We start from the raw sequence: 23,402 nt of genomic DNA, 5'->3' as shown, positions 1-23,402 counted from the left end.
TCTTCTTTAACTTCTGATAAGTGCTGTATTATTACTTGCTGGTAACAGTAAGCTGTCCATTTGTGAAAGGTACTATGAGGGCCAGCTGACAGATCTGGGAGAGGTGGATAATGAGCCTGCCTTAAAAAAGGAAAGGGAAAGACTTGTTGAAGTAGCTGAGAAGGTAGGCTTTTGCTCTGGTTCTTTAGCTCATTACAGTTTTTTTATTTACTTATTTTTATGTTGGTTTGAGAGAGAGGGGAGGAGGGGGAAAGAAGAGGGGGAGGGGGGGGGGGGGGGGGGGGTTGGGGGCTTTTAAAGATCAATAGGTTCGAATAGGTCTAATGTTGTAACAACAGCGACCTACCCGGTGAATTGCAGAATCATTTGTGTAGAACAGACACAGTTTAATGACATTGGATGGCAATCCAAAAAGGATTCGAACAGTATTGGCTGCAAATGTGCTGAATGTACAAAGTCTGGAAGCTACTAATCATGACTAAATGTGGTGGCACATGATCATTTGAGGAATCCCTAATATCCTATGTGACTGGGAAAGTCTGCTGATTGACTCTTCTTGCAAGAACTCTTCGTAGTCTTCATCAGTTTATTGACCTGTTGTTGAACAGCATTGTCAAATACATCTTGTGAGTACAAGAAGTGTGTCCGCTTTGAGGATGATCCGAGTTCCTCATTGCCTTTTGAGAGCTCGTAGAGTTCCTCTTGACTCCAGTGACGACAATAGGAAGCACCGGAAGTGGAGAAAGATTGAGAAGAGCAACAAGAACAAGAACAACAAGAGAACTAAGAAGGATTTCGTAGTCACTTGCACTACCCACCGTTGTGACTATCACTACGAGTACTACTAGTGTTGCTGTAGTGACGGTCTAAGAGCAAGCATTGATAGATACTCACTTGGTTTTCCATGGTTTCCCATGGTGGGTATAGAGAAGCCCTTGACCACAAACTCTCCTAGTCCCACTTCAGCTTCATCTGAGTTATGGCCACCCTTGTGCCATTATGCTTGGCCTTATGGTTGTTTTCATGGCTATCCGCCATCTACTCCACTCCTAGATATATATATATATATATATATATATATATATGGATGGATGGATGGATGGATGGGACGGACGGACGGACGGATGGATCGATCGATTTGATACAAAGTCAGAGTAACAAAAATGACAAAATAAAATGATAGAATAAAATTCTATGGAATCTGAAACAGCTAGGTGTGATCTAAGCAGATAGGTGGGATAGCTAAATCACAGATCACAAAAGATCCAGCTAGGTGGGATAGCTAAATCACAGATCACAAAAGATCCGGCATCGGTCGCTGGTGGATCTCATCAATCTCCTCCATGGTCAATAGCCTGACCGGGTGACCGAGCGTCGTGCATGTCGGGCCAAGGTGATCCGAATCCTCTGATGCAACCTCTGTCGATGTTGTGTAGTCCTCCGCAGTCGTGGGCGTCTGGATCTCCCTAGCTCGGTCGATCATTGTGCCTCCGGTGTGAGGCGGCGAGCCCTGTTGTGGTAGTAGCTCCTCCGGGTGTCCAGTGTTTGCTATAAAGAAGTCTGTGATCCGTCTCTGAGACTGGCTAGCCTCTCCTCTCATCAGGCTCTCTGTATGTATGTGCAGCTCGAGCAAAAACAGACCCAAGCATCTCTGATCCTCGTACTGCATGACTCTGGAGAGTGGTCCGAAGCCCTCTCTAAACAAGCAGTGCAAGTGGCCGCATATCTCGTAGTAGACGGGACAGTGGCATGTGTAGTGCAACTTTGTCTCAGGCTCCAGGTCACATAGGAGGCATGTCCTGGCCTCTGCTGGTACTCCGCTGTATCTCCCAGTCACGATCCGCAGCTGGTGTGAAGATGTGTGTATCTTGCCAATAGCACACCATATCCCATTAGACAAGTGGGTGTCCATGTATCTAGGTCTCATCACAAAACCTTCCTCCGTAAGCTGGAGAAGATGCTCTCTATAGAAAGCCATCTTCGTGCCCAGCTCCTGTGCTGGCTGTATCCATGTCCTCGTGATGTCTAGCTGAATCAGGTCCTGGCAGATAAGCCTGGTGGTCTTCGGACTGTGTAAGAGTCAGAGAGGGTGCATCCAATGAGTATTGGAAGAGGGGCAATCTGTCTATACGAATCCATGTGTCTGGAACCATGACGACATCTCCCCATACCAACAAGCTCTGTCTCCCTTCCTGGCTAACTGTCGAGAGGACTCAAGTGCAAGGTCGGCGTATCTGTGTCTGCGATGTTCTTACAAGCGGTGTAGGAAGAAAACAGATCTGGTGAGCACCTCAACTACTAGTGGGGGTGCAGCTAGCTCTGCTCGGATAATGGCACGTGGTACTGAAGGCTTGGCTCTAATGAGCCGCGAGATCATAGAGACCGGAGGCTTCTCCATGCCCCCACATCCATCAGTACGACCTATTCTCCCGTGATGATCCAATAAAGGCCCCCATATCTCAGCTCCATAGAGCGATGCAGAAGTCACGAGAGTGTCAAAGAGCCAGAGCTTCGTTCGAGGCTCCTGAAACTGAACCTGTGAACACATCCTCTCCTATCTAGCCAATGCCGCATGGGCTCTGGTCAATCTAGTCTCTACTGCTCTCCTCAAAGAAAATGCTGGTCCACTAAAAACCACTCCAAGGTATGTGTAAGCATTTGTATATTCCACTGTCTCCTGGCCATATGTGAATGAAGGCTTTGACCTTGGTTTTACCAAGGTTGACAGACAAGCGACTCTAATGGGCAAACCTATGCAAAGCATCGAAGTGACGTTGCATCCCCTCCGGAGAGTCGGAGACCAAGACAATGTCATCAGCATATAACAATAGCGGAATCCATGATAGCGGTGCATCTCTATCACCATCTCTCTCAATGTAGTCAGAAACCTCATCCACATACATACCAAATAGAGTAGGAGAGAGAGGGCATTCTTGCTTCACCCCAATGTTGGAGTGAACCGGTGTAGATAGACCCTCTGAGGTGCGTACATGCCCTACTACTGATCTGTACAATGCCATGATCCCCTAAATGAGCTCTGTGGGTACTCCCATCTCCTGTAATCTATGCATCAATCTAGCTCTGGGTAGTGTGTCAAATGCTTTGCGGAAGTCCACAAAGCTACAATAGATCCGTCTCCCACGGGATCAACCTTCCTCGATGATGGCCGTGAGTGTCATATTATGGTCAAGAGTAGAAAAACCTCTCCTGAACCCTGCGTGCCCAACAACATGCATTCCCTCCCTCTCTGCCCATCTACTCAGCGCTGCTCACGAATGGATGCGTACAACCGTGCCAATGTGTGTCCAATCATGATGGTGCGATAATTTCGAGGCTCCATAGGGTCTCCTAACTTGAAGATAGGTACGATCGTAGACATGCTCCAAGTATCAGTCAAGCCCTCACACATGGCACGGTTAAACATAACTGGTAGAAGCTCTGCTAGTAATCTCTAGCATGCATGAAATGCTTAGCCAGTAAGCCATCATGATCATATGCTCTCCTAGTCCTCATCCTGTCAATGGCCTTCTTCACCACTCAGTGGTGAAAAAGGCCCATGTGTGTGGCCATTGATCGGGGGGGTCGAGAACGGGCTATTGGCGAGAAACTGTGTACAAAGATGATGCGTACTGACCCCAGTTCTCTGTAGAGGTAAGGGGGGGGGGGGGGGGGGGGGGGGGGGGGGGGGGGGGGGGGCTTCTCATGAAAGAGCCTCCATGCCTCACGCGAGTTCTGACTCAAGAATAGTTGGTATAGATCCTGCTCTAGTCGAGCCAAAAATGCTCTCTTCTTCCGCCGCACTAGGCGTCGAAAGTCAATATGTGACTGTCTGTGTGTGATGTCCCCCAAAAGCACTTCCCTCTGAAGTCTAGCTCTAATCTGCCAACATTCCTCATCATAGCAGCTGTTCTGAGGCATGCTCCCAAAATGTCTTTGCTCAGGCTGTGTGTGTGGGTATGCCTCTGCTGTTGCATCATGTAATGTCTCTCTCAGTATGGTAGTAAGCTCCTGCAGAGGTCCCTCCGGTTCATCAATGGATAGGCGCCTTTAAATCTCTTCAAGGTATATAGAATCCTTCTCCCGCGTGAAGGTGTAGGGAGTAGGGGCTGCTACCTGTGGAATGTGTGCTACATTGAATTGGAAAGAGATGGTTAGTGACACAATAGCATGATCCACTGCCACCCCAATAGGTCTAGGCCCAACTGTGAGATCCTGTATACTAGATATGAGGCTCAGCTCTGCCATGACATTATCTATCGTGGTGGCTCCATGTTTGTGTGGAAAGTGTGTGAAGCCTCCCGCATTGGGAAATCTCTGTAGGCCATTCAAGATGGCCAATCCATGTGCAGTCCCCATATCTATCAAGTGCCATCCATACCTTGTATGTTCCCCATCGTGTGATATTCTGGATAGGCCCGTCTCATCAATATCCAACTCTCTCAGCATCTCCTCTGAAGTATCATAAAATACCGTTTGATGATGGGCAGTCCTAGCATTGAAGTCCCCGAGGATGATAATGTTGCCATCTCTAGAGAATTCCCATATGTCATCATCCAAAATAGAGATAGGGGATTGTCCTATGGGTGGTGCATATACTGACGTACTCGGGGGAAAATAGCAAATGGCAATATAAAGATATCTACCAGTCTCTGCTCTCAATCTCACCTACATGTACGTAGCTTGCGCATCCCTACGAGCTATATGTATTAATGGCTGCAATTCCTCCTTGAATAACACTGCCACTCCTCCTGAGCCCCGCCCTCTCTGCTCTGATCGTGTCTCCTGTCTACAAACTGTCTCCCATGCGTATCCACCAATGTGAGGCATAGACTGCCCAGGGGCTTGATGTGTCTTAGAGTAGAAGATCTCGCCCAATAAAACTCTCCTCAAAAGCACCCACATCAAGACGCATAGATCCATTACAATTCCAGGTAGCAACTTTGAGTGTGGTCCCGTAGGTCTCACACTGTCATGTGGAACGTGGCTCCAATATCACCACTCTTCCATCTGAGTGAAAAGGGATCTTACCTTTTTCCCTTGCCGCTCTAATGTCTGGTATTACCTCCTGCATATGAGCGATTTGTGAGAGGGTAAGATCATCACGGAGAAAGATGCCCGTTTTCTTAAGAGTTGGTCTCTTCTTCAAAAAGTCCTTCTCTTCCATGGAGGAAAAACGAAGGATGAGTGCCCTTTCTTTTGAGGTTTAACCCTTGCTCCCATTTTTCTCGTTGCCGACTCTCCAGGCTCTTGAGTGCATGGGCTCATGAACCCCCATCAAAGCCATGAGTTCTTTTACCTCTTCGTCCACATTATCTTTGTCTTTAAGGCCGCAAATTATCACATGTAGAGAGCGCACACGCCTTCTTTGCTTCTTTTCTAGTGTCAGGTTAATTATGGTGGGTGTGGAGGTTGTTGTTTACTTGCTTTTCCCCTTCTTGGCAACCTCAATCCATTTCTCAGCCTCATCAACCTTCTGTTGAGTCTTTGTGATGACGTCCACCCAAGAGGTCGTCATTTTTTTGTGTTGGTCTTCCCCCTCTTTGATGGCTTGCACTTGTTCTTTGATCGTGTTGATACCGAAGGTTGCAATTCTCCTTCTTCAAGCGTGTTTCGTGAGCGTGCCTTGGCGAGCTCCTTCTTGAGTGATGCAATCTTTCCATCTTGGGCCGTCATCCGATCTCCCATTGCCGCAATCTTGCTTTCTTGGGCCGAAACGCGATCCTCGAGCATTCTTATTGTCCCTAATAGTTGGCGGTTGATATTGTTAATGGTTTCGACCATTTCTTCTTTGCACTTTGAAACTCCATCTTCTATGGGGTCGGCCTTATCACTTTGCTTCCTTATGTTTGATCGATGTCAGAAACGAGGAAAAATTGGCCTACACGCACAGGTGTTTCCACATTATGCGTACATGGTGTACACTAAGCATACATGGCGCATTTCCTGTAATTTGTACAAAATACGACCAAGCGACAAAAAACCCGGTTTTATGTAATTTCTGTAATTTCCTGCCAATTCTGTAATTTTGAATTTCTGCAGTTCTTAAATTTCCCGAATTTTGCAATTGTCTGAAGGCCTATGATTTCTAATTTTTTGATTTCTTGATTTCTTGATTTTGGGCGAACTTTCTGTCGCACAGAGAGAGAGAGCGAGAGCGAGAGAGAGAGAGAGAGAGAGAGAGAGAGAGAGAGAGAGAGAGAGAGAGAGAGAGAGAGAGAGAGAGAGAGAGAGAGAGAGAGAGAGAGAGAGAGAGAGAGAGATGATGAAATGAAATGAAATGATAACGTCTTCAAAAGGCCAAAAAGACCTATGAGACCAAACTGTTACAAAATTATGAATCTGATACCATGTCTGGGTATAAAAAGACTAGAACAAAAATACTACTACTACTAGAATCCATCCTCATCTGCACTCTGGATGCCGAGAGAGTATGGCTCGAATCCTCCGCTGTAGTCTCTGTCGATGTTGTGTAACCCCTCCCCTTAATTGTGGCCATTTGAGTTTCTGTAGCTCCAGTGCTCGGTTGATGAGAGTGCCGGTAGTGGTCGAATAAGTGTGGGCCGAGCTCTGCAGTGATGGCTGTTGGGTGCTCCTCTGGCTGTCCCATATCTAGTGAAAAAAAATCTGTAATCCGTCTCTCGGATTGTCTTTGTCTAGCTCTCCCCAATAAACTGTCTCTATATGTGTGTAACTCAAGTAGATATAGCTTAAGACATCTCGGATCCTCATAACTCATGAACCTAGAGAAAGGACCGAAACCCTCTTTAAATAAACAGTGGAAACGGGCCCGAATCTCATAGTACACTGTGCAATGACATATGTAATGTAGCTCTGTCTCTTGCTCTAGCTGGCATAAGCGGCATACCTTGTTGTCTGCTGGTATACCTCTGAATCTACCAGTCTCAATCTCCAACTGATGTGAGGATGTGCGTATCTGACCAATGGCACACTGCAAACCATGAGATATGTGTATCCATGTAGCTCAGTCGAATCACAAACCCATCTCCTGTAAGTTGGAGAACATGCTCTCTATAGAAAGCCATCTTTGTGCCCAACTCATGTGGTGGCTCTATCCATGGCCTCCTCATATCCAGCTCGATGAGGTCCTGACGAATGAGTCTAGTAGTCTCCACCCGTGTAAGAGACATCGAGGGTGTCTGAAGGGAGTACTGGAAACGGGGCAGCCTGTCCATGGTGACGCCATGCATCTGAAACCATGATGTCATCTGTGCATACCAACATGAAGTGTCCCCCTGAAGAGCGAACTGTCTGGAAGACTCAAAGGCCAGTCTAGCATATGTGTCTCTACTAGTATCCCACAAGCTGTGCACAAAGGAGACTGATCTGGTAAGTGCCTCAATCTCCATAGGAGGGGCAGCTAGCTCTGCTCGAATGATAGCGTGGGGTACGGAGGCCTTGCCTCTGCATACGTCTCCAACCATCTTGGCCTACGGAAGGTCCCCATGTCTGCACCCCATACAACATAGCTGAGGCTACTAAGGTATCAAAGAGCCATAACTTTGTCGGAGGTTCCTGGAACTGAACCTTCAAACACATCCTCTCCAAGCTTCCCAAGGACGCACAATCTCTAGTCAGTCTAGTCTCTGCTGGTCTCCCAAGAGAAAACCTTGGGCCAGTGAAGACAACCCCAAGGTAAGTGTATGCATCTATATAATCTACAATCTCCTGACCATATGTGAAAGTCAGTGCTGATCTCCCGATCCGCTGTGGTGTGGTGTTAAACACCATAAAGTTGCTGTTACCAGGGTTTACATACAATCCACTATGCTCTGCAAACTGTGTAATGCATCCAATTGTCGTTGCATACCCTCTGGTGAGTCAGAGATGAACACAATATTATCAGCATATAACAACAATGGGATCCACGTCGCTGCAAGCTGGGCACCTCTATCACCCTCTCTGTCAATGTAATCAGACACCTGGTCAACATACATACCAAATAGAGTAGGAGACAATGGGCAACCCTGTTTCACTCCAATGGTGAAGTGAACTAAATCGGATATCCCCTCCGGGGTGCGTACATGTTCCATCACTGATCTGTATAGAGCCATAATCTCCCAAATCAACACTATGGGCACCCCCGTCTCTTGCAGTCTGTGCATCAATCGAGCCCTTGGTACCATGTCAAATACTTTGGGGAAATCCACAAAGCTATAATAAATCTGTCTCTCATGTGATCTGCCCTCCTCAATGATGGCTCTGAGTGTCAGAATATGAACAACAGTGGAGAAACCCCTCCTAAGACCGGCATGGTCCTTTGCTTGTACACCCTGACCTTCTGCCCAGTTACTCAACTGCTACTCAAGAATGGATGCATACAACCGTGCCAATGTGTGCCCAACCATAATAGTGCGGTAATTCCCAGGCTCTGTAGGATCACTTGCCTTGAAGATAGGCACAATAGTAAACAACTTCCCAAGTCTCAGGTTTCTTTCACACATGGCACGATTGAACAACACTGCAAGAACCTCTACCAGCATATCTCTAGCATGTATAAAGTGCTCTGCTACTAGACCATCATGATCATATGCCCTGCTGGTCCTCATTCTGACAATGGCTCTCTTTACCATCTCTGTGGTAAAGAAGGTGTTGGTAGGTGGGCATGGCTCTGTAGGATTCGGAAGGGGGTCTTGTGCAGGAACTGCTCAAGTACAGTTATTACAAGTCTCGCTCCATCTGGGCCAAATAAGCTCGTTTCTTCTGTCGCACAAGGCTTCGGGAAGCAATCCGAGAGTGTCTGGAAGTGATTACTCCTAAAAGAAGATCTCTCTGGAGCTGGGCTCTCATCTCTTTGCACTCCTCATCGTACCAACTATTCTGGGTCATGCTCCTAGAATGTCGCCTTTGACCCGACTGTGTGTGGGTATGCCTCTGATGCTGCACCATGCAGTGTCTTAGTCAGTAAAGTGGTGCACTCCTTCACTGAGAGACTAGGACAAGACGGCTATAGATTTCCTTTGTATAAACCGAGTCAGTCTCTGGTGTAAATGTATAACGGGTATGTGACCCACCTCCTGATGTCTGGGCTGTACTATACTGAAATGAAACGGACAATGTCAAAAGAGCGTGATCCATTGCTACGCCCACTGGTCTGGCTCCCACTATGAAATTCCGAATACAAGGAATAAAGCTCGGATGTGCCATAACATAGTCCACTCTACTACCGCGTGTCTGTATGGAAAGCATGCAAAACCGGCTGCTTCAGGAAATCGCTGTAAGCCATTAAGTATGGCTAAAAAAATATGTGTGTTCGTCATCTCCATGAGGTATCTCTTATACTCCGTCTGCTCTCTATCATATGAGCATATGTCAAGCCCCAAGTCACCTACATCCAGCTTTCTAAGCATCTCATCTGAAGCGTCGTAGAAGACTGTCTGAGAGTTGCCCATTCGGGCATTGAAGTCCCCTAGGAGGATGATATCACCATTCCTAGAAAACTCCCATATATCATCATCTAGTATAGAGAAAGGCTACTGTCCTCTAGGTGCAATATATAATGAGGTACTGGGGGGAAGTAACATATGGCAATGTATAGAAATTGGCCTGTGTTAGCTCTCAGCCTCACCCACAAGTAAAATCTAGCATGATCATCTCTCCGTATAATATGTAGTAGTGGCTGTAACTCCTCCCTAAATAGCACTGCTGCTACTCCTGAACCTCTACTCCCATGCTCACATCTCGCGATTGTCCTGTTTGCTGTCTGCCATCTGTATCCCACCATGTGGCATAAGCTGTCCAGGGGCTCGATGAGCCTCTGAGAAGAAAACAATGTCCCTCTCTCTGAAACTGTCCTCGGCACCAACATCCAACCTCATAGATCCATTACAATTCCAAGTAGCCATCTTCACTGTGGTCCCATAGGTCTCACACGGTCATGTAGAGTGCCGCTCTACAATCACCACCCGACCATCTTCGTAAAAGGCCGTCTTTCCCTACTGCCTTGCCGCCCGTAATCTCTGGCATTACCTCTCTCATATGGGCAATCTGTGAAAGAGTGAGATCATCACCGAGGAAAATACACGTCTTCTTGAGAGTAGGCCTCTTTTTAAGGAATTTCTTCTTCTCTTCCAAGGAGGGGAAGCGTAGTATGAGAGCTCTCTCTTTCGAAGATTCTCCCGGGCCACCACTCTTCTTGCCCACTCTCCATGCCTTTGTGTGTGAAGGCTTGTCCACCACCATCATGGATGTGAGGATTGGGACTTCTTTTTCCACATTGTTTATGTCCTTGAAGCCGGTTACCCTCACATGTAGAGCCCCCATCCTCGTCCTTTGTTCCTCTTTGAGGGTCATGTTAATAAGAGTGGGTGTACAAGGAGCTTCCTTAATTTTCCCTTTCTTGGTGACCTCAATCCATTTTTCGGCCTCTACTACTTTCTTTTGTGTCCTGGAGATGCCGCGGCCCATGACTTCTTCTCTTCATCTTCCTTGATAACCCGTATTTCTTCTCTCATGGTATTCAATTCTTCCATCATAGATGACTGAATTTCGCCTTCTTCGAACTGCCCACTTTTTGCTGCAAGAAGTTCACCTTGGACAGTTCGGATTGTGGCTTCTTGTGAAGCCGCTTGCTCTTTGACGTGAGAAATCCTTTCGCATAGCTTCTTCTTCTCCTCTTTCCCTTCCTCCATCTTTTGAAGAAAGGTTGCCCCCATCTCTTTCTTCCACTCCTTCACTTCAACTTCAAGTGTTGATATCGGCTTGTTGGTAATCGAGAACGTCATGTTGAAAGGGAGGCGGGCTATAGCCACTGGAGAGGCCATGTGAAAGGGGGTCAATGGGTAGCCCAATAGAGGGAGACCATGAGAGAGAGAGAGAGAGAGACCAAAACAACCGAAAAATTGCAAGAAACACTTGTGGAAACCCTCCAATACAGAGAAACTCAGCTTTGAAACTTAAAAAAAAAGCAAAACAAAAATTTGAAACCCTAAAAGACAGTGGCAAAACCCTAAAAACGACAAAAAACAGTTACGAAACCCTAAAAAAAAAATAGTGACGAAACCCAGAAAAAAAGCAAAAAAACAATTCCAAAACCCTAAAATCAGCAAAAAAACAATGACGAAACTCTAAAAACAGTTAAAACAAGGTGACCAAACACTAAAAACAGTGAGAGAGTCCAAACCCCTGAGAGAGAGAGAGAGAGAGAGAGAGAGAGAGAGAGAGAGAGAGAGAGAGAGAGATGAAAGAGAGAGAGAGAGAGATGAAAGAGAAATAAAATGAAATGATATATTGACGTCTACAAAAGGCCAAAATGACCTATGAGACCAAACTGATTACAATGGTGAGTCTAGTACCAAGTCTGGGTACAAACAAAGAAGACTACAAACTAGAAACTGAGATAGGAGTGCTACCGATTCCTATAGGTGGCTGGTAAGTTGAGCAATGGTATAATGCCACAAAGGTACAAAGTGGGTATAAGTGTCACCATGATACAATATAGCAGTAGCATGAAGCCTATCCTGATCGACACGCTGGTGGGTGTTGTGCTAGAATCTTGTGGATCCTCTGCCGCAATCTCCGTCGGTGTTGCGTGGCTCCCCTCTTGAGTCGTGGTCGTCTCGATCTCCCCAAGTCTAAAGCTCGGTCAATGAGAGTACCACTGGTGTGCGTATGGATGGGAACCAAGCGTTGTGGTGGTGGTGGTCCCTCTGCCTCTGTGGTACTCGGACTGAAGAAATTTGAGACGCGTCTCTAGGACTCTCTCTGTCTATGCACTCTCAATAGACTCATAGAGAGTCTCTGTGTCTGTATCTCAAGTATAAATAATCTGAGACATCTCTGATCTTGATATTTCATGACTCTATCTAACGAGTCAAAACCATCTCTAAACAGACAGTGAAAGCGTCTCCGAATCTCATAGTAGACTGTGCAGTGACATATGAAGTGAAATTCTGTCTCTGGCTCTGCATGGCGTAACTGACATATCCTTGTGTCTGCTGGTATGCCTTTGAATCTACCTGTCTCATTCCCAAGCTGGTGTGAAGATGTGCGTATCTCGCCTATGGCACATCGTAACCCATGAGATAGATGTGTGTCCATGTAGCTGGGCCGTGTGACAAATCCGTCTGTGGTGAGTTGGAGAAGTTGCTCTCTATAGAAAGCCCTCTTCGTCATAGTTACCAGGAACGGGAAACCGGAACGGGAATGGGGAACGGGAACGCGGAACAAAATGCCATTCCCTGTTACGAGTACTCACGTTTGAAACACGGAACGGGGATTCGGAATGGGAACGGGTAACGGAGACCTCAAAACGGCCATTCCCTGTTACTATGCTCTTCGTACCAACTCCCGTGATGGCTCTATCCATGTCCTCCTGGTATGAAGCTGGATAAGATCCTGTCGAATGAGTCTAGTAATCTCCATCCGTGTAAAGGGGGCAGCCTGTCCATGCTCTATCCACGTCCTCCTGGTATGAAGCTGGATAAGATCGTGCTGAATGAGTCTAGTAATCTCTATCTGTGTAAGAGCCAAAGATGGTGCATCAAGAGAGTATTGGAAAGGGGGCAGCCTGTCCATTCTGAAACCATGCCTCTGAAACCATGAGCTCATTTCTGCATACCAACATGATGTGTCTTCCTGTAATGCCAGCTGTCTTGATGACTCAAGAGCAAGCCTAGCATATCTGTCCCTGGTGGTGTCCCATAAGCTGTGTACAAATGATACTGATCTGCTAAGTGCCTCAATCTCCATAGGTGAGGCAGCCAGCTCCGCTCGTATGATGTCATGTGGAACTGAGGTCTTCGCTCTAGTCAGGTGGGGCAGATCAGATATTAGCAGGGAGCTCCAAGGAGCTCGGGCAGACTATATACTGCTTGCTGTGGGCTGACCAAGCAGGGGGCCGCGTGCTGTCACTGTAGCATAGGCAGCGAGACTTTCCATCTGCGGACGCCGCTTGCCATTTGGTATTATTGACAAGTGTAGGTTACGTGAGCATAAGAGCAAGGGGCTGAGCCTCTAGATCTTTGGCTGGTCTAGTAGAGCACCCGGAGTGGGTTGTGGTTGTGTATTTACACGCATCGGGTTGTGGGTGTTCCATTGCCGCATGGTCTTTTAGCTGTGTGTTTAGTGTGGCCGTATTGTGATGGCGGTCATGAGCGCAAACCAAACACTTCCTGAGAGCTCTAGCCCCTCCCCCTCGAGTGTTTTGCATGCAATGGCTTCACCAGCAATGAAGAAATCAACTTTTATGACTACCAGCAAGATTTTAGCAAACATGGAAAAGGAGATGAAGGCGTACAAGACACAGATGGAAGAGTGGAAGATGGAGAAGGCGGTCTTTCTTCAGTTGAGAATCAACGAGGCCGAGCTTCGAACTGTGGAGAAAATGGAGCATCGGGCCGAAATTGAAGAGCTCAAGAATCAAATTTCAGTCCTCAAGAGAGACCTAGCCGAGGCAAAAGCCAATGGTGGACTAGAAGAGGGAGAAAAATCCAACCCTCAGTGATAGAAGAACTTAAGGTAATCAAAGAGCAAATGCAAGCCATTAAGGAAGAGGAGCAACAACAGGAAGCAAAAACGTCTTCATGGACAGATATGATTACCAAAACCCATAAGAAAGTGGAGGAAGCGGAGAAGTGGATTTCGGTTGCAAAGAAGGGCAAAGGCAAGGAGGTATCAATCCCCACTCCCACCATCATCAACATGACACTTGAGGAGGAACAACGAAGACGTATGAGGGCCTTGCATGTGAGGGTTACCGGCCTCAATGATCGGGACAAAATTGATGAGGGAGTACAGGAGCTCATGGTTCTAATGGGGATGCAAAAAGCGACACACACAAGAGCATGGAGAGTTGGTAAGAAAAGTGGAGGCACGGGGGAAACATCGAGAGGAAGAGCTCTCATACTGCGCTTCCTCTCTATTGAGGAGAAGGACTTTTTGTCCTCTCTATTGAGGAGAAGGACTTTTTGAGAAGGAGGCCCACTCTCAAAAAGATTGGTATCTTCCTTGGTGACGATCTCACCCTCTCACAGCTTGCCCGCATGCTGGAAGTCATGCCACAGACTAGAGCCACAAGAGAAAAAGGGAAGACAGCTTTTTACGGAGAAGGAAGAGTTTGGGGAGAGAGAGAGAGAGAGAGAGAGAGAGAGAGAGAGAGAGAGAGAGAAATGAAATGTTATATTAACGTCTTCAAAAGGACAAAGTGACCCATGAGACCAGAAAGTTACAATGTGGTGGATTTGATACAAAGCGAGTGTAACAAAAGTGATAAAATAAAATACTATAGAATACTAAACTGCTAGGTCTGAGCTAAACAGCTGCTGCAACTAGGTGGGATAGCTAAATCACAAAATATCCAGCATCGGTCGCTGGCGGATCTCATCAATCTCCTCCATGGTCAATAGCCATCGTGCATGTCGGGCTAAAGTGATTCGAATCCTCTGATGACGCCTCTGTCGATGCCGTGTAGTCCTCCGCAGTCATGGGCGTCTGGATCTACCTAGCTTGGTCGCTCGGTCGACCAGTGTGCCTCTGGTGTGAGGCGACGAACTCTCCTGTGGTAGTAGCTCCTTCGGGTGTCCAATGTCTGCTCTAAAGAAGTCTGTGATCCATCTCTGAGACTGGCTAGCCTCTCCCCTCGTCAGGCTCTCTCTGTGTCTGCGCAGCTCGAGCAAAAACAAACCCAAGCATCTCTGATCCTCGTATCGCATGACTCTAGAGAGTGGTCCGTAGCTTTCTTTGAACAAGTAGTGGAAGCGGCCACACATTTGTAGCAGACGGGGCAGTGGCAAGTGTAGTGCAGCTCTGTCTTAGGCTCCATGTCATACAAGAGGCATGTCCTGACCTATGCCGGTACTCCATTGTATCTCCCAGTCTTGATCCGCAGTTGGTGTGAAGATGTGCGTTTCTGCCCAATAGCACATTGTATCCCATGAGCCAAGTGGGTATCCATTTATCTAGGCCTCGTCACAAAACCGCCCTCCGTAAGCTGGAGGAGATGCTCTCTATAGAAAGCCATGTTCGTGTCCATCTCCTGTGCTGGCTGTATCCATGTTCTCCTGGTGTCTAATTGAGTCAGGTCCTGGCGGATGAGCCTGGTGATCTCGGACTGTGTAAGAGTCAGAGAGGGTACATCCAGTGAGTACTCGAAGGGGGGCAATTTGTGTATACTGAACCCATGGGCCTGAAACCATGATGTCATCTCCCCATACCGGGCAGCTAGCTCCGCCTGGATAATGGCACGTGGTATTGAAGCCTTGGCTGTAATGAGCGGCCCGATCATAGAGACTAGTGGCTTCTCCATGTCCCCCTATCCATCAATGCGACCTGTACTCTCGTGATGCTCCAATGAAGGTCCCCAAATCGCAGCTCCATAAAACAATGTAGAAGCCACCAAAGTGGCAAAGAGCCAGAGCTTTGTCCGAAGCTCCTGAAACTGAACGGGTGAACACATCCTCTCCAATCTACCCAATGCTGTGTGCGCTCTGGTCAGTCGAGTCTCTGCTGCTCTTCTTAATGAAAATGCTTGCCATTGAAAACCACTCCAAGCTAAGTGTAAGCATCTGTATACTCCAATGTCTCTTGGCCATATGTGAATGCCGGCGTTGATCTCCAGATCCACTGTGGGGTGATGTTAAATACCATGACCTTGGTTTTACCAAGGTTGAGAGACAAACCACTTCTATAGGCGAACCTATGCCAAGCATCCAAGTGACGTTGGATCCCTTCCGGAGAGTCGGAGATCAACACAATATTATCCGCATATAACAATAGTGGAATGCATGTCCCTGCCAGCTGTGCACCTCCATCACCATCTCTCTCAATGTAGTCAGAACCTTTATCCACATACATATCAAATAGAGTAGGATAGAGCGGCAACCCTGCTTCACTCCAATAATGGAGTGAACCGTTGTATAGATAGATAGATAGATAGATAGATAGAGAGAGAGAGAGAGAGAGAGAGAGAGAGAGAGAGAGAGAGAGAGAGAGAGAGAGAGAGAGAGAGAGAGAGAGAGAGAGAGAGAGAGAGAGAGAGAGAGAGAGAGAGAGAGAGAGAGAGAGAGAGAGAGAGAGCTTTATTAACGTCTTCGAAAGGCCGAGCTCGACCTATGAGACAATATCATATACATGTGTTGATGCTCTAGGCATCGGAAAATAAAAAAAGGGTACAAACTGAAATGAGCCTATACTATGCAAAAGGGTGTGGTAGGGTGGTGCATGTGGTGTACAATGTATTGTGTGGGTTCTCGTGTCGAGGTGTGCTCACGCATCATCAGGCTCAACTAGGGGCTGCAAGGTGATACCACCATGAGATGATAGGGAGGGTATCTAAAAACAAGCAACATATGTAGGGTAGAGAATGTGGTACATGGGTGGTGGCCTGCTCAGGTATCTCTGGAATGCTGGATCCCCTCGTGCTGGTACATGACTCTGCTCTAGATATTGATGGTGTAGAGCTAGTATCCTCGAGATCTCCCTCTGGTGACACCCATGTGTCCTGTATCCTGGGAGCCTCGGTCTCCGACGTGCCCTCTGAGACTCTGCCTGCAGAAGGGTAAGCCCTTTACTCTGTGTAGGTAGTGTGGGGGGGTCTGGCCCTGCTCGTCGGAAAAACTGTGTGATGGTAGTTTGTGTCCTGCTATCCTGACTCTGGCGTGGCTGTAACAACTGCTCTCGAACCTCTAAGCAACTAGGAAGTGGCCAAACCTCCTCTGCTCTCGGCCTATCATATGCTGTTGTAATGAGTCTTCAATGCCATATCTCTCTCTCAGCTCTGTATATGCTGGGCATCTCATGACAAAATGCTCCTCACTCTCCACCTCCGTCTGGCAGATCTGGCATGTATGCTCCTCTCGTGGTATGCCTTTGGCTCTGCCACTCTCAATCTCTAGCTGATGTGATGACACTCGTAGCTGGCCAATGCTGACCCGTAGTTGGTGTGGCATGTACTCTTGCATGTATAATGGAATCTCAATGAATCCCTGCTCTGAGAACCTCAAAAAGTGCTCATAGTAATATAGCATTTTAGGAGGTAGGGTGTCTGGGGCCTGCGCCGTGTCCTCTGAATATATGTATGCCATATCTCCTGTCTGATGACCCTATTCCGCTTAGAGCATGAGAGGGTATAGGTCGGGGCCTGGGTGTCATACTGGTGTGGTGGTAGTCTATCGATATCAAAACCGTGCTGAGCTAGCCAATCTCTTGTCTGGGCATACCATGAGCTAGTGTCCCCTGCCTGTGCCATCTCTCTAGATGCAATGAAGGCTCTATGAGAGATCCTATCTGGATCCATATCTTTGAATCTATGAAGAAGCAAACAGTCTGAAAGAGTGCCTCTACCAACATCCGTGGTGCAGCCAGCTCAACTCTAATAATGTCGTGTGGAACTGATGGCTTGCTGTGAATCATCCTGGAGATCATAATAATCTGTGGCCTCTCTATGTGTGTCCATACTGAGTCTGCCAGTCCCGGTCCCCAAATGGCGAAGGCATACATGAGTGTAGGTGTGACCAGTGTGTCAAAGAGCCACCCCTTCGTCCGGGGCTCCTGGAAGTGGGCCTGGTGGCACTGTCTCTCCATCAGAGCTAGTGATGCGTATTCTCTGGTAAGTCTATCTCTGGCTGCCTGTGTCATGGAGAAGGTCCCTGATGCTGCGGTGAATGTAACCCCAGATATGCATATGAGCCTGTCACCTCTATATCCCCTCCAGCTACTGTAAATCTACTCTGTCGGCGAATCTGAGCCGATGTATGAAATATGAGAACCTTGGTCTTGCCAAGGTTCACCGTGAGTCCTCTCTGTGAGCAGAAATCATCCAGGGCCTGCAAATGTAGTTGTAGTCCCTCTGCCGTCTCTGACATCAGGACAATATCATCTGCATATAAGAGTATGTGTACAGTAGTCCCTGCAATATCCACACCCTCTCCACCCCTGTGCAAGATGAAGTCTACAATCTCGTCAATGTATAGACCAAAGAGTGTAGGTGATAGGGGGCAACCTTGTTTCACACCAATGGTGCTCACAAGGGTGTCAGATAATCCACCCGGGCATCTCACTCTGCCAGATACATGCTCATACAATGCATAGATCCCCCATGCCATCTCCTCTCCAATCCCAAGCGCAGCCAGACGTCTGAAAAGTCTCTCTCTAGGTATTGTGTCAAATGCTTTGGGAAGTGCACGAAGCAGCAATATAATCTCCTCTTCCTCACCCGTGTCTGGTCGATCAGACAACGAAGGGTGAAGATATGATCAATAGTAGAGAAAGCTCGGCGGAAGCCTGCCTCCTGGTGTCCTTATGCCCTCTCCCTCTGCTAGAGAACTGAGCTCCTCCTCTAAAACCGCGCCATATAGTTTGGCTAGTATAGGACCAATCATGATAGTGCGATATGTGCTAGGATCCATGGCATCCCCAGATTTGTGGATAGGCACGATGGTGTGCTCTGTCCACGACTGTGGGAATCCCTCTGAAAGCGCGCAGTTGAAGAGGTGGGCAATGAGTGGTGCCAATGCATCACAGCCATATATAAGATGCTCTGCCTGTAGGCTTGCCTGATCTCTAGCCCACCCATGCTGTAGGTGGGATATAGCTTTCTTCACCATGTGGGTGGTGAAGAAAGTAGATGATGTGGGTCGGGTAGCCGATGGCGTAGGTATGGGTGGCTGTCCTGGGATCTCGTATAAGCTCTCGACATATCTGCGCCATGTCGCTGGGTCCTGAATAGGAGTGGATGGCTTGGGAGGTCTGATCCGACGCCATGCCTCAGCACTATCCTTGCTCATGAGTAAATGATAGATGTCCCAATACTGGTGCTCCTCCCAGTCCCGTCTTTTACGACGGGTAAGTGGTTGCATCTTGCGCTGAGCTTGGCGATGTGTAATCTCCCCTCTGATCTCCAGTATACGTAGGTGTCTGTGTAGATCTCGACATTCGTCGTCGTACCACCTGTTTTGTGGCATAGTGCCAGTGCGTGGAGGGTGTGTGTGTGTATGCGATGTGGGAAACTTTGAGTGGCTGACTCGTGTAAGATGGATGTAATGTGTGTGGTGAGTGTGTCCAGAGGTGCTGTGGGGTCTAAGTGTATAAGGTGCTCATGCAGGTGATGTATATAAACAGGAGTGAGCTCATGAGTGAAAGAAATGGTAGTGTAAGTGTGAGGGGGGGAGGCGGGGGGCCAGCAAGCTATGTAGCAAAAAGGGAGAATGTGAGATAAGTATGATCCGCTCCTATCGGTGTGCGTGCAACGCTGAAGGAGTGTATAAGCTCTGCTGTCTGGGTAGAGCCCAACAAATAGTCCACTGTGCTCTCTCGGCCACTGTGTGGGAAGCAAGTGAATCCCCCAGAATCTGGCCACCTCGCCATCCGGTTATAAATAACGAGATGGTGCCTGCTGCCAAGCTCAAGAAGGTGTCTGCCATATCCAGTGTTGTCCTGTCCCCCATCTGCAGACACTCTACTCACCCCCATGTCCTCTACATCAAGTGCCCTCATGATCTCCGGCTGCTCCATATCATAGATCTCACACTGTCGGCTTTGTGTCCTCCCGTTGAAGTCCCCCATGAGGAGGACTTCCCCGAGTGATGTGTAGTGAGAATTGTCCTCCGATAGTCGAGAGTAGGGGTCCTGGATAGCATATCGTGATCCATGTGGTGAAAAGTAGCATATGGCAATGTATAGCCCTCTCTCGTGGGTGAGCTCTAGCCGTACCCACATATAGCATGCCTCCTCGTCTCTACTCATCACTTGTATCCGGTTGTGTAAGCTCTGTCTGAATAGTATGGCCACCCCTCCTGACCCCAGAGCTGTACTCTGTCTGGTGATGGTCCTGTAAGTCGACTCCCACTGGAATCCTGTGACTACAGGTAGTCCTCTCTCTCGGCTCTCATGTGTCTCTGTAAAACATACAAAGTCATGCTCACTGATGATCTCCTCTAGGCGCTCCGGATGTGTCCATATAGAACCATTGCAGTTCCAGACTGCCCCTCTGAGTGGTGTCTCCTGTGCTAGTGTATGTGTCTCATAGGTCCCGAATCCCTATGAGATTGGGCGGCCGTCGATGAAGATTCTACCATCTCGAAAGAAGGCCTTTTTACCTTCTTTCCGTGCCTGAAGGACCCTGGGCATGCATGATTTCCTGTGCTCGATCGGCATCCTAGTGAGGTCCTCGTCCATAAAGATACGGCCGCCCTGGAGGCCTCGTAAGAGCTCCCTTTTGCGAAAAAAGGTGGTGCGGTCCTCATCTCCTCGTAACTGCATGATCAACGGGGGGGGGGAGAGAGAGAGAGAGAGAGAGAGAGAGAGAGAGAGAGAGAGAGAGAGAGAGAGAGAGAGAGAGAGAAGAATGAAATGTTGTATTAAAGTCTTTAAAAGGCCAAAGTGATGTATGAGACTAAAACATTACAATCTGGTGGATCTGATCCAAAGTCTGAGTATCAAAATGAAATGACAAAATGACAAAATCTAAATACTATGGATTCGTAAAGTGGTAGGTGTGAACTCAGCAGCTAGCTGGGATAGCTAAATCACAAGAGATCCAACGTCGGTGTTGGCGGATCTCATCAATCTTCTCCATGGTCAGCTGTTTGACCAGGCGTCGTATAGGTCCTGCCAAAGTGATCCGAATCCTTTGATGTAGCCTCTGTCGATGCTGTGTAGTCCTCCGTAGTCGTGGGTGTCTGGATGTCCCAAGCTCAGTCGCTCGGTTGATCGTGCCTCTGGTGTGAGGCGACCAACTCTACTGTGGTAAGAGCTCCTTTTGGTGTCCAGTGTCTACTCTAAAGATTTCTGTGATCTGTCGCTGAGATTAGCTAACCTCTCCTCTCATCAGGCTCTCTCTGTGTCTGCGCAGCTCGAGCAGAAACAAACCCAGGCATCTATGATCCTCGTACCTCATGACTTTGGAGAGTGCTCCAAATCCCTCTCTGAAGAAGCAGTGGAAGCGACCTCCTATCTCACAGTAGACGGGGCAGTGGCAGGTGAAGTGCAACTCTGTCTCATGCTCCATGTCACACAGGGGGCATGTCCTGGCCTCTGTTGGTACTCCGTTGTATCTCCCAGTCTCGATCCGCAGCTATTGTGAAGATGTGCGTATCTGGCCAATAGCACATCGTATCCTATGACACAAGTGGGTGTCCATGTATCTGGGCCTTGTCACAAAACCGTCCTCCGTAGGCGGAAGATGCTCTCTGTAGAAATCCATCTTCATGCCCAGCTCTTGTGCTGGCTGTATCCATGTCCTCCTGATATCTAGTTGAGTTAGGTCTTGGCAGATAAGCCTGGTGATCTCGGACTGTGTAAGAGTCAGAGAGGGTGCATCCAGTGGGGGCTGGAAGGGGCAATCTGTCTATGCTAAACGCATGTGCCTTAAACCATGATGTCATCTCCCCATACCAAAATGCTGTATCTCCTTGCATGGGTAACTGTCGAGAGGAATCAAGTGCAAAGCGGGCATATATGTCTTTGGGAAGTTTCCACATGCGGTGCACGAAGGAGAGAGATCTGGTGAGTGCCTCAAGCACTAGTGAGGGGGCAGCTAGCTCTGCTCGGATTATGGCACGTGGTACTGAAGCCTTGGCTCTAATGAGACGCGACATCATAGAGACCAGAGGCTTCTCCATGCCTCCCCATCCATCAGTGCGACCTCTCCTCCCATGATGATCCAATGAAGGCCTCCATATCTCAGCTCCATAGAGCAATGCAGAAGCCACGAGAGTGTCAAAGAGCCAGAGCTTTGTCTGAGGCTCCTGAAACTGAACCTGTGAACACATCCTCTCCAATCTACCCAATGCCGCATGGGCTCTGGTCAGCTCTCATGAATGAAAATGCTGGTCCACTAAAAACCACTCCAAGGTAAGTGTAACCATCTGTATACTCCACTGTCTCCTGGCTGTATGTAATGCAGGCGCTGACCTCCTGATCCACTGTGGGGTGGTATTAAATACCATGACCTAGGTTTTACCAAGGTTGACACACAAACCACTTTCATGGGTGAACCTATGCAAAGCATCCAAGTGACGTTGCATCCCCTCCAGAGAGTCGGATAACAAGTTAAAATCATCAGCATATAAGAATAGCGGAATCCATGGCCTTGGCAGCGGTGCACCTCTATCATCATCTCTCTCAATGTAGTCAGAAACCTCATCCACATATATACCAAATAGTGTAGGACAAATGAAATGTTATATTCACGTCTTCAAAAGGCCAAAATGACCTATGAGACCAAAAAGTTACAATTGGTGAATCTGATGCCATGTCTGAGTACGGAAATTACAAAGAACTAATACTAAAACACTAAGGAGAAAGGAAATTAGGGAGGGGAGGGGGGGGGGGGTTCAGATGAAATCTCTCATCGGTCGCTCTCGGATCGCATCGACCTCCTCTATCGTCAGTACTGTGGTTGGGTGTCCATACATCTCCATCCATCTGTGTCAGTATAGTAGTTAGCTCCTCCAAAGGTCACCCCGGGTGCTCAGTGCATAGGCGTCTGTAGATCCCGTCCATGTATACAGAATCCGTCTCCCGTGTGAATGTGTAGGGAGTAGGGGCTGCTACTCGTGGCCTGTGTGCTACACTCTGAACTGGAAAGAGATGGTCATCGACACCAGAGCATGATCTACTGCTACCCCGACCGGTCTGGGCCCAACTGTGAGATCCTGGATACTAGAGATGAGATTCGGCTGTGCCTTGACATGGTCCACTGTGATGGTTCCATGCCTGTGTGGGAAGCATGTAAAACCTCCCGTAGCAGGAAATCTCTGTAGGCCGTTCAAGATGGCCAATCCATGTGCACTGCCCATGTCTATCAGGTGTCGCCCATACTCAGTATATTCCACTTCGTGTGATAGTCTGGACAGGCCCGTCTCCATGACATCTAGCTCTCTTAGCATCTCCTCTAAAGTATCATAAAACACTGCCTGGTGATGGGCAGTCCTAGCATTGAAGTCCCCTAGTATGATAATGTTACCATCTCTAGAGAACTCCCATATGTCATCATCTAGAATAGAGAAAGGGGACTGTCCTCTGGGTGATGCATAAACTGATGTACTCGGGGGAAAGTAGCAAATAGCTAGGTAGAGATATCTGCCTATCTCTGCTTTCAATCTCACCCACATGTACCTAGCCTGTTCATCCCTACGGGCTATATGTATCAGTGGCTGCATATTCTCTCTAAATAACACTGCCACTCCCCCCGAGCCCCACCCTCTGTGCTCTGAGTGTGTCTCCTGTCTGTAAGCTGTCTCCCACTTGTATCCACTGATGTGAGGTATGGATTGCCCAAGGGCATGGTGTGTCTCAGAGTAAAAGATGATGTCTCTTCCAGTAAAGCTATCCTCAAAAGCACCTACATCAAGACGCATAGATCCATTACAGTTCCAGGCAGCTACTTTGAGTGTGGTCCCATAAGTCTCGCACCGTCATGTGGAGCGTCGCTCTAGTATTACCAC

General features: G+C 47.9%; 1 protein-coding gene across 2 annotated transcripts in view; it reads left to right on the top strand.

The window, feature by feature from the left end:
- LOC147459729 (RNA cytidine acetyltransferase 1-like) overlaps positions 1 to 23,402 on the top strand; it is a 185,676-nt gene that overhangs the window by 116,800 nt on the left and 45,474 nt on the right. For both annotated transcript variants that reach the window (XM_086510950.1, XM_086510949.1), the window contains exon 18: positions 70 to 163. In XM_086510950.1, coding sequence (XP_086367076.1) covers positions 70 to 163 — 94 coding nt within the window. The remainder of the gene's footprint in view (positions 1 to 69; positions 164 to 23,402) is intronic.

Source organism: Adiantum capillus-veneris, chromosome 4 (assembly GCF_014529385.1).
Source record: "Adiantum capillus-veneris isolate H3 chromosome 4, ASM1452938v2, whole genome shotgun sequence".
NCBI lineage: Eukaryota > Viridiplantae > Streptophyta > Polypodiopsida > Polypodiales > Pteridaceae > Adiantum > Adiantum capillus-veneris.
Note: the sequence above shows the minus strand (reverse complement) of the source record. Positions and strands in the feature narration are given on the sequence as shown.